General features: G+C 41.4%; 1 protein-coding gene across 1 annotated transcript in view; it reads right to left on the reverse strand.

Moving 5' to 3' along the window:
- Nucleotides 1-11,864, reverse strand: part of arhgef40 (Rho guanine nucleotide exchange factor (GEF) 40) — a 44,620-nt gene that overhangs the window by 18,588 nt on the left and 14,168 nt on the right. Inside the window, exons 5-14 of the mRNA XM_071910904.2 lie at nt 10,580-11,837; nt 9,873-10,114; nt 9,500-9,685; nt 8,323-8,437; nt 7,371-7,464; nt 7,126-7,212; nt 4,521-4,637; nt 3,558-3,656; nt 2,192-2,343; nt 410-548 (exon numbers count right to left, since the gene is read on the reverse strand). Coding sequence (XP_071767005.2) covers nt 410-548; nt 2,192-2,343; nt 3,558-3,656; nt 4,521-4,637; nt 7,126-7,212; nt 7,371-7,464; nt 8,323-8,437; nt 9,500-9,685; nt 9,873-10,114; nt 10,580-11,837 — 2,489 coding nt within the window. The remainder of the gene's footprint in view (nt 1-409; nt 549-2,191; nt 2,344-3,557; nt 3,657-4,520; nt 4,638-7,125; nt 7,213-7,370; nt 7,465-8,322; nt 8,438-9,499; nt 9,686-9,872; nt 10,115-10,579; nt 11,838-11,864) is intronic.

The following is an 11,864-nucleotide window of genomic DNA, read 5'->3' on the forward strand; positions in this document are numbered from 1 at the left end:
AGTAGTAATCACAAATGAGACGACTTGCCCATCGCAATTTCACAAGCTCTCCATCGAATTTACATTATTTGAACTTTATAAAGACATTTTTAAATTGTTGTTTACATTCTAACAAGACAATGCCATCGCTAGAAAGATTTTCTGCAGTCATTCTTTGTTGTCATTGAACTTTTATTCATTACATCGTATCGTGGTTGTATCGAATCGCGAACCCCACATTGCGTATCGTATCGTGAGATAAGCGTATGTGATGTGTATAGTATAGTGTCTACTGTATATCTTGCACTGTCTTGTTACGACCAAGACAAGAGAATAAAGTGATTCTGATTCAGAGAAGAGCATATGATATCTTTGGACCTGAAATATAAATCTTAATATGAAGCCACACTCCTCTTCCTTCCTTCCTTACCTTCTCCAGTTTGTCCACCAGCCCCGCTAGTCGTCCCAGAGCCTCCAGGTCACGGCCTCTCTGGTTGGACACTCGGACGAGCCGATGGAGAGCGTCATCCACGCTGTCATACAGTTTAGAGGTCGCAGCTAGCGCGGCCCTGAGGGGACAAAGGTCAAAAGGTTAAAAGGCGATGATCGAGTGAGAAGTTCCTGTTCTTCTACTAAACTACAGGGAGATCTTGCCTTAGCCAAAAATTGCCTGTTTTTGGCAGGAAGAAATGATGTAATTATGGAAAATAAAAAGTCTTGCAGACAAACTGTCAAAACAAACTGGCAAAAAGAGAGAAAATGTTTGGCCCATACTTGTATTTGGCCTTGTACTTCTATAGGATGTGCCGAAACATATGACTGCATGATAATAAGAGCTAGAAAAACAACAGTGTATAGGCTGAACATCAGAGAGCATCTCTACTGTCAAGCACAAATGAAGGAGTGCATGCAAGTCACATCGCTCTGTCCCCCGTTCAGTTTACATTCCTCTTCACTTCTCCAGCTGGCTTGCATTTTTGGTGAAAACAAACAAGTCCATCTTCAAGATGAAGAGTATTTTTAACCTATAATGGATCTTGAAAAAAAGAAATCCCCTGGCTAAAGTATCTTTTTAAAGATAGGGAGAGCTGGGAAGGCCTAGGCGGGGTTACGAGCTGAAACACTGAACCCTTCTCAGGAACAAGCTGCTTTTGTATGGTGGTTTGTGTGTGTGTGTGTGTGTGTGTGTGTGTGTGTGAGAGAGAGAGAGAGAGAGAGAGAGAGAGAGAGAGCAAAAGAGTGTGTGAGAGAGAGAGAGAGAGAGAGAGAGAGAGAGAGAGAGAGAGAGTATGTCTGCATGTCTGGGTATTTCCATTTTCCCAATTAAAATTGTTTTGGATGTCATGATGTCTTTTTCATATTTAAAATAGGCCGACTTGGCGAGGCCTATCAATCTCAAGCAGATTTTGGTAGTACACAACCTAATTAACATGATTAGCAAAGCCTACGATTAGCCAAGTATATGCACACAAGCTAATTAATATGGGTAGAGTTCTAAAACTTTGTCTACACTTTAAGTTCAGCTATCATTACTGTATTTCAACACAACTCTACAGATATATAGAATATACACTACCAGTCAAAATTTAGGACACCACATTTTCCTTTATTTTTACTATTTTCCACATTTTAGAATAACAGTAAAGATGTCAAAACTGTGAAATAACACAAATGGAATCATGCAGTGACCAAAAAAGTGTTAAACAAATCAAAACTATCTTATATTTTAGATTCTTTAAAGTAGCCGCACTTTGCCTTGATGGAAAGGAAAAGGCTTTGGAAAGAAATTCATTCATAGGATCAACTTCACTATTTATATTTGTCTAAGAAACACATTTCAAGCATTAAAGCATAAGCCTTTAGATCAGAATGGCTTTAAGAGAATGAAAAACATTCAATCAAGTGTGTCCAAACTTTTGACTGGTAGTGTAGATATAGAATATTATCATTCAGTAACTACCATTTCCTTTCATAATACTTCTGTTGATCACACATAACATGCAGTTCATGCATTTACTGACCATGACTATTACAGTAATTGACTGGATTATTAAAGATGCTATATGTACAGTTTTCCAATAAACAAGAATACAAACATGGCAATAAAATGGAGCTCAAAGGCCTAGACTGCTCATTAACACAATTCAATAGTATATTAAGAGAAAATTCTAGACAGATTATTTTTAACATGGTATAAAAATTAGATTATCACCTGCAGTCCGGAGACTTCTGTGCCAATCCAGACGTGCTATTGGTCAGTCCTGCGAGCCAGGCTCCGCCCCTCTGCTGCAGTTCAGTCAGCCGCTGGTCGGCCAGGACGCTCGTCATGAGTTGTCTGTGTTTGTTGATGCTTAGAGGAACGGCCTAAAGAGCAACGCCACGGTTATTTATGTGTCTGTCGGTTATTCTGCAGGTTAACATGATTACTGTGCTTTTGGAAACGTAGAAAAACCGGGAGGTTCGTAGGAATTAAAGAGCTCAGTCACCATAATACACACAGTGAAATTAGGACTTTGCTTCCCTCTGAGAAGCTTACAGTATAACATTCCAATCAGAGCAGTGGGTCAGCCATTTCCGGTGTAACTCTCAAGGTCATTTCAACACATGGTCACATGGTCTTTCTCAATCTGTGCACCCTGTGTCCTCCATGACATGTTTGACGCAAGATCTAAATATCTAAGCATTCCAAAACAAAAGAAAACTGAGGACCGAGGATGCATCAGATGGTGACAAGGCTGACAAGAACGAATGGGAAGCCCTGAGATTCATTGTGAGAAGGATGAATCATGTCCAAACAGCGCTGTAGTCATAGAGATAAAACAGTTGTATCTCTATGGCTGTAGTCTTTAGTACAGAACTGGTTGAATCAGCTGGGAAAATGAAAACCGGTGTGTCTTAACTGATTGCACAACCTCAAACACACAACCTGGGAAGATCGTTCTCCACAAGGACACAAGTATCAGCTTGTCTCTGCCACACTATCGCTCTGTCACTGTCAATAAAGGTACAAACGTGTACCACACTGTAAAAAATGACAAGCTGTCCAGTGATTTTAACTTGTTTCCAGACCTATCAAGCTTATTTCATGATATTTTTAGTCACATTATCTCACTGCACTGGCAGATAATCTTGCTGGAGAAAGTAAATTTCACTTGATACATGCCAGAATGACTTCTTTCAAGAAATCATCATAAAACAATGAAGAAAATCTTGAAACAAGAAACTTTCTCCAAGACAATTTCACTTTCACCAAGTAAATGTCCTGAACCAAATTACATTATCCTGAAAAATAAAAAAAAAAGTTACATTTGTTGAAACCGGTAAAATTATCTGCCAGTGCAGTAAGATGATTTCACAAATTAAAGAAAAAAAAAAAAAAGCTTGATAAGTCTGGATACAAGATAAAATACGTTTCTGCAGTACAGGCTTGTGCTTGTTGAGAGTGACTGTGTTGTATCTCTAGATGAGCTATCCATCAATTTCAAAACAGCAGCCAGGAACTTTCGGGCTGATAAACTGATACAGTAGGCCTAAGTGTAGAAAGCATGTCAAGCCAGACTCAGATAGTCTCGCTGTACCTTGATATTGTCTGGCATTGGCTCAGCGTCCATAGACTGCAGTGCTTCTCCGAGTAGCGAGAGGGCGCTCTCACAGCGCTCTGTCAGACTCTCCAGGCTCTGCAGGGGCAAAAAAGAGGAAAAAAGGAAGGGAAGGAGAAGGAATCAATGATTTACCAGAGTGCTCCCTACATCAAATAAAAAAGGTTAACCTCTTTATCTCTTTAAAAATGATCTAAAAATAGGCCACTATGAGAAGTGAGTATGTATTGCTCTATTGTAGACATTTTGCAAAGAGATTCTTCAGTTACAGAAGAATGTAATCCAACACTAAGGTTAGCTCTGAAATTGTATGAAATCCCTTCTTTCCCTTTTCCTTGTAACATTTTTTTTTCTACCCAGCAAAGTCCATGGGAGAGGTCACAGAGTGTAGAGGGCAGGAAAATAGTTTCATTTGTTTGGATAAACCAATCACGGCCTCCGCATAAACTGTCTGGGGAAAAAGCCATTAGCCAGTCCTAAACAACCTTCAGGACTCTCCTCTCCCTCAGCTATGCTCCACACCCTCTTCGTCATGAATCTCCACCATCATCCTCCCCAAGCTGCCATCGAACTCTTTCTTATCCCTCCTCCTCTCTCCCCTCTGCCCTCTGTTCTCCCTTCCCTTTTGTGTTTTCTCTGTCTTCAGTCAGTACTCTCTCTCTCTCTCTCTCTCTCTCTCTCTCTCTCTCTCTCTCTCTCTCTCGAAAGATCACCTCTGCTAGATAAATGTCAAATTTTCCTCTAAAAAACAGACGTGTCGTCCTAATATCACAGGAAAGCATTGAAACGTTTTTAGCACTGTAACCTGTACTAGAACTAAAACTGCAAGGACGAAAAAATGGGATGGATGTAAAAAAACAAAATTAAAACTACTCCCAAGCACCGCCGCTACATAAAGTCACAGGGGAGACACTGTCACCCCTCTCTCCTTTCTTCTCTCACCAGTCTGAAGGCCAGCCAGTCTGAATGAGAGTGGCTGAAGTCTCCATCCAGCTCTTTGGGCAGCTGTTGCTTGTCTACATACTGCTGAAGGACCGCTGTCCCTCGCACCAAGTGGACCTGGACCGGGAAGGAAAGGAAAGGAAAGGAAAGAAAAGGGAAGGGAAGGGAAGGGAAGGGAAGGGAAGGGAAGGAAAGGAAAGGAAAGGGAATGAAAGGAAAGGAAAGGAAAGGAAAGGAAAGGGAAGGCAAGGAAAAGAAAGGAAAGGAAAGGAAAGGAAAGGAAAGGAAAGGGACGGAAAGGGAAGGAAAGGAAAGGAAAGGAAAGGAAAGGAAAGGAAAGGGAAGGGAAGGAAAGGAAAGGAAAGGGACGGAAAGGGAAGGAAAGGAAAGGAAAGGAAAGGAAATAAAGGAAAGGAAAGGAAAGGAAAGGGACGGAAAGGGAAGGAAAGGAAAGGAAAGGAAAGGAAATAAAGGAAAGGAAAGGAAAGGAAAGGAAATAAAGGAAAGGAAAGGAAAGGAAAGGGAAGGAAAGGAAAGGAAAGGAAAGGTAAGGTAAGGAAAGGGAAGGGAAGGAAATGAAAGGACAAGGTAGGATGAGAAAGGGCAGGATGAGACGACAACAGAGGGCAGAGAAAAGGGAATGAGTAAAATTAATGAGGGATAAAAATAAAACGAGGGATAAACATAAGGTGTGAGCAGTATGATGTGGTAATTCAAGGAGAGTTGCAGTTATTTTACCGCTAACCTTGAGCATGTAACCTCTTATCTACGTACTTTAACATAAGCAAATGTGAATACTGAATACATAATTAAGAAAGTTGATAATAACGGGCTTTGTGCAAGAATCACCCATAACTTTAACCTTAAAATGTGTAACAAAGTGAACAAAGCGTTTCTTAAAACTGTATAATTCATTCAAAAAATCTGCCATTCATCAAGTTTTCTTGTTTTTTTTGGGGGGGGGGTTAGCTTGTCTCACATAAAATGTGTGTGCTTGGAACTAGACACATAAAACAGGATTCAGTATATGACTAAAAACAGCTGCTTGGCTGGATGTCCAACTTCATTCACTTGTTTAAGAGAGCCTATCCCAGCATGCACTGGGCAGAAGGCAGTGAACCACCCTGGACAAACTGCCAGTCCATCACAAAGACAGACAGACAGACACTGAGTGTGTTTACATGCACATTCTTATTCCAAATATTATCCCGGCTATATGGCGTTTACATGGAACGATAAATAACCAGCTTTTTCATGGAGATAGTCTAATGTTCTATAGTTTTGAATAGATCCTAATTAGTGCGTATTATTATGATGTTGTGACAGAGCTTTCACTGTCCAAATCGAACAATAAATGGGATATGATGTTTACTGCCAGAATGTACCGGCTAATATCAACATATCCCAGCTAGCATGTTCAGGTTTTTCATATTGGGATATGGGCTTTATCCTGGGATATGGAATGTACATGTGCCAACTCATAAACCGGATATTTGAATATGAGTGTTAATGTGCATGTAAACTCACATTTACATCTATGGGTTTAGAGTTTAGAGTCTCCAATCCACCTGACTTGCATGTCTTTGGGCAATGCATGCAAACACAGGGAAAACATGCAAACTCCGCACAGAAAGACTGGGAATCAAACCCTTAATAAGACAAACCCTTAAGTAATGCACATGTAATATGTATAAACATATAGCATATGTCTGATTTAGATCTTTAATGTTAATAATGCAAAATGATCTGTCTTTCATCAGTCTCTACAAACTGCGATATAAGTTTTGGCAAAGAATGTTTATTATTTATTTAGTTATTTCACATCAGATTAGGAAACACCTGCTTGAACTAATGCATTATCTCACTATTTTGTCTCAATTTCGATAATTTATCAACATCTATTTTCTTTATTTATAAATAATGACGTCTCGCTTTTAATAAAGGTAAGCAGTTTGCAACATATCCTTCTGATTAGATCCACTTTATTAACAGGCACATTGTAAGACCGTAATATAAACCATGTGGCAAGAAAAACCCTTTTGCATGCGTTTGAAAAGTAATTCTGGGTTTGGGGAGTAATCTGCCGATCGATGCAAAGCAATGAGCTGAATTACCGGAAAAAATGGGAGTTATTTGCAAACTCTACATCTACCAAATATATGGAAATCAGGGTTATTTAGATTCAAGCCGCATGTGGATGTGTGCTTCAGCTTAGAGCATCTGACACTCATCAAACTTGAACAAGGTACAAAAACAACTTTTAAGCATTTTACGTTTTTATGAAATGTTATTTCCTCTTGCCTACACATATTTTCCCTCTTCATTAAATACTGAACAAAGGATTTTCAGGGAACTTGTATTTTGTTAGTTTACACATACACATAGACTGAGTTTATATGTTGATTTTTTTTCTTATTTCTTATTAGATCACCTGCTTTTACAAGTCCCATGTGGGTTTCTATCTCTCTTGCAGAGTTTGTGTTTTAACATGTATATTTGCAAATTAATTAATTAAAACCGACTAAACTATGAGGAACTAATCTATGTTTGCGTTGGCCCATAAGGTAACATTTAAAATGCAAACGTGGTTTGTGTATGAGGTCACCTCTACTCCGTCCAGATTATGAGAAGGGGTCTCCTGCTGCTCCTCCAGCAAAATCAGAACAGATCCCAGACCACCAGGAACCAACACCTGGAACACACGCACACACACACACACACACACACAAACTTTGAAACCACAGTCGGGGAAAAAAAAAAACGCACAAGCTCTTGCGCTACTTGGTCACATCTGCAGGTAAACTAAAGCATACAAACCAACATTTAGCTAATTTAGTTTTTCTGTCTCACCTGGAACAATTTAAGTGCAGAGAGACAGAGAGCGGAGGGTGGAGACCGCCTGCTGTCCATTAGCACCGTCAGACCTTTCTCTTTGGCCGCAGGCCTGAGGAGGAAGGAGGCAGAGAGGTGGAGGTGGAGAGAAAGTTGCAGTAGGATTAACACAGACAGGGACAGACCTGGGCCAAATAGCAGCTGGAATGGAAAAGATGAGTTTTGTTCTAAAATGAGATATCTGCCAAGGATTAATCTGACAACTACTATGACAAAACGATAGTACAAACTTTAAACAGATTCTGGTAGGCCAAATGATTTTACAGACTGGGTCATCTGCAGTATATGGGGATAATAAATGTGAACTTTACATAATTATTTCTTTCTAAAACTGTTGTAGAAGAATTGAAAGAAGAATTTAATAATTGTAATTGTGCCAGGTATATTGGCAAGCTCAGAGTATACTAAATTGTTATTTTTTTAAATCTTTATTTTTTTTATGAGTTTTCTAAACTTTCTGGCACTTGTTGCATTTTCCTAAGTACTGCACCTACTTGGCAAAGACGTCAAAAAACAAGTCAAGTCAAGTCGACTGTCAAGTCAAATAAAGCACTTTTAACAGAACAGGTTTGTCATTAAGTGATGTAACGAGCAGCAAAGGACATATACAGATTTAAACAAGAGAGAACAAGTATATCACAAATTTTAAGATATGGGGTGTGTGTGCATGTGTGTGTGTGTGTGTGTGTGTGACCAGGACAGTCTAGGGAAAGGGATGACTAGTGTGATGGGAGTTAATATAAGCTCAACTAAATGTACAGGCCTTGACAATGGGTTTAAATACTGAGACAGTGGGAAGGGAAGACCAAAACAAACTATTAAAAGTGTTTCAAATACTCAAATGCTTCTCTGAATTAATGTCCTGATTGGAGAATCAGGACCACAGCCTGCAGCTGCCACAGCGGCTTACCGAGTGATTCTGTGGTAGCAGGCCAGGACCCGGGCCATCTCGTCCTCGCAGGACCCCTCCTCAGGTGTATGTGTTTCCGTGACAACCAGAGCACGTCCCAACCTGTCTACTGTACCTGTGGTTGGAAGGGTGACAGGGAGAAGAAAGGAGGGGGCAGAGAGTATTAATTGAATAGGAAGGTAAGGAAAACTTATAATGTGTTGAGACTAGGGTTAGACTGATATATTGTTTTGCCAATAGAGTACAGGGCTTTTATTAAATATCGGACATCAGCCAGTTAATGTCGTCCGCTCCCGATATGATGCAGGTTCCTCTTTGACCACAGCTACATAAAATAGTCTGAAAAACTTTTAATGAAATGCTATTTTCTTTGCATATTTTGTTTTTTCACTTAATTGTTCAATAATGCTTTTTTTTTGGTAAGTTAGTTCTTCATTTAAAGGCCTAATGTAGCCTAGAGTTTCCCCAACCATCCAATTCAATAGGTGTGGTGGGTCTCCCTGCCTTAAAGAGCTGCTAACCCTAAAAGAATTTCATTAGTCTGGGTTTCAATGGGTTTCAATGCCCTATGATGGTCTGAATGCTGTTTCAGAGGCTTTTCCAACCTGACAAGAACAACATTTTGGGGTCAACACTGAATACATGGAAGTTTTTAGGCATAAAAATGGTCAAATGTAAAGATATTGAATATCGGCACAAAACATTGGCTATCGGCAGCTTCAGTACAGAAATATCAGTATCGGTAGTTAAAAACCCATATTGGTTTAACCATAGTTGAAACCAGAAGCACAGAGAATTCAGGCTTCAAAAATGATTCACTTAAGGGAAAGGAGAGTCTGCTACTTCAGGTTGGACAATTAGATATTTTGTTCTTGTGCTGTGCGGCACGGGAACCTTTCTGTAACTCGTTTACCTCCTGGGACATAATTGACTACTTCACACCATTAATTTACTGTATGCGTCTGTCCATTCTGCAGAAAGGATCCAGTTCAGTCTTTTACTGAACTATGCACTTTTCAAGTGATTGGACAAATACATAATTTCCCAAGTCACATATCTTCCAAATTCCAAACTCACTCTATGAGAAAAATAAAGTGTGAAGCGGAACTGTTATTTTTCCCTCTGACCAATGACTTTGCTGAGACGCATGACATAAGTAGGCCTACAGGGAACTTACCTGTCAACTTGAGCTTCCCTGATTGGAGAAACTCTGTCTCCAATTCCCTTAGTAGGGGAGGTTCTTTATATGGAAGTCCATTAGATTGGTCAGGATGTGCCTCTGACTCAGCCTCCTCTTTAGAGTGGTTCAATAAGGATGTGCCTGATTGGCCAGTACAGACAGACAAAGACTCTGGTTTTGTCTCTGTTGAGAGATGCAAAGATTACCATGAGGATAAAATATTCCAAGCAGCAAATAAAATCAATAAGCACAGAGGAATGTATGAAACACTAAGACTTGCGGGTTTAAAACACGACACAGTAGCCAATAAAACCATAAAACATAGCAAAAGTATCAATGTATATGTTTTAATTTTCAATTAACTTCAAACCTGTGCTGCTTTTCCTAGGCCGAGTGTCCTCTGTCCCCTCATTGGTTGAAGTGCGTTCTCCATCAGGTCCGCCTGTGTGTTCTGCTTGTTCTGATTGGTTGTCCTCTGTGATTGGTAGTTTTGTTGAGGAAGAGCAGGTGGGACTTGGTTGAGGAACTTTACCCGTTAGTTTAGAGCCCCTCTGGTGCCCACGGCCACCAGATCTGGCTCTCCCTTTGGCCCCTTTTCCCTTCCTTTTCCTCCTAAAAAACAAGGTACAGGATAGTATTAATGAGGTAGAGTGTACAACAGAAAGTCAATTATCCCCATCACTCCAAAGTTTGTTATTCAGGGGTTAAAATGTTTAAATTTTATTAAACATTTAATTTCCCAAATATAGTACATCAATTTAAAATATGGCATGCAAAATAATCTGTGTATTTTGTTCATTCTCCCTTTAGCTTCAGAAATCCGAGGTTTTACTGTGTTCTGTTAAATCCCTGTCAAATCATTCTGTTAAAGTGTTTGGATGGCACTTTTTCTCTTTAGTCTGTGTATATTTTCAGTTACATATACCTCTAACCTTTATGTGCCCAGGTAGAAATCGCATGTAGGTGTTATATCCATTCTGTACTTTCATATGAAAGTGTGAAAAAAAGAAAACAAATAGGAAGGAGGGGCGCAGTACATATCTCTCATAAGAAACAAGTCTGTGAGTTTCACGGTACCTCGGTGCTCTGAATCCTGCTGTTTTGACTTCTTTTCCTCTGGGACACACTCTGTCCTCTGTCTTTCCCTCATCCCTTTCTTCTGTCAGGCCCATCTTTGGGTCAGAAGAACCAGTGTTGAGCCCGGAAAGTTTTGCTGAGTTGTCTGTCTCACCTTTGCCACTCCACTGGGAGTTCTTCATTTTAGATCCACTAACCAATGGACTGTTAGTATTCCCTCCACTTGCTGAAACATCAGCGAATGGCATCCCGGGTTTTATTCCACATTCTGGTGCATCTGATGTAGGCGTGGTAGCATCACTGTCTCCACTCAGTGGTTTATCTGTATCCTCGAAAACAGAGTCAGAGTGAGAACCGTGATCTGAGTGGCCCTCTATAACGTGCACTGCTTTGTGATCTCTCTCTTGGACCTCATTTGTGACCAAACTGTCACTGCTGCCAGAGTCTTTACTCCTGTGGCTGTCCCTGCATGGTTGCGTGAGGCCGTTACTCTCTCTCTCCCTGCCCACCCCAGGCCTCCTCTCCTTGGACGGACCGTCAAAATAAAGCCTGTGGCTTTCCAGGCCTTCAGAGTCTCTACTTGTTTTATCTCCTTCATCAGAGTCGTGGAGAGAAGAGGAATAGGACCGCCTCCCTCTGCCGGAGTCAATGACTGTTGGCGGGGGCCGAGAAGGTAACGCATCTCCCCTGGGGGTCACCACGTCTCTTTTGCCACCTAGGACAGCTCGAAAGCTGCCTGACCCATCCATCCTCCCGTAGCCCCAAGCTTTCCCCCTCCGGAGTTTGATGGCCTTACTTCTCCTACACAAAGGCAACGTCTTGGTCTTACAGATCCCATGCATCTCCAGGTACCTCTGCCTTGGGTCAACCCCTCCATCAGGGCCTCCTCTGGGCTCCAAGAGCTCCACGTAGTCCCCATCCATCTGGGGGTGCCTCGCTGTCCGTCCGAGCCCATCTTCGCTGCGCCTTCGCCGGGGGAGAGCAGGCTCAGCGTCCAGACCGTCTGGAGGTAGATCATCGTCCTCCTCCTCATCCCAGGACCAGGAGTCCAGTTCTCCAGAGGAAGATCCACCCCAACCCCCGAGGCTGCTGTCCCCCTCACTGGGCATGCGGTTGGGTATGGAGCCCTCGTGGTGGGACATCAGGCCCAGCTCGTCAGAAGGGTCGTGGATGAATTTTGGATAGACCACCTCCTTCCACGGTAAGCGGATGACCCCGTCACACGTGCTGATCAGGCAGGTGTCTAGACCCCCTCCGACTGTACAGAGTAGAGAGAGGAGTCAGA

Source organism: Centroberyx gerrardi, chromosome 23, assembly GCF_048128805.1.
Source record: "Centroberyx gerrardi isolate f3 chromosome 23, fCenGer3.hap1.cur.20231027, whole genome shotgun sequence".
In the NCBI taxonomy this organism is placed as follows: domain Eukaryota; kingdom Metazoa; phylum Chordata; class Actinopteri; order Beryciformes; family Berycidae; genus Centroberyx; species Centroberyx gerrardi.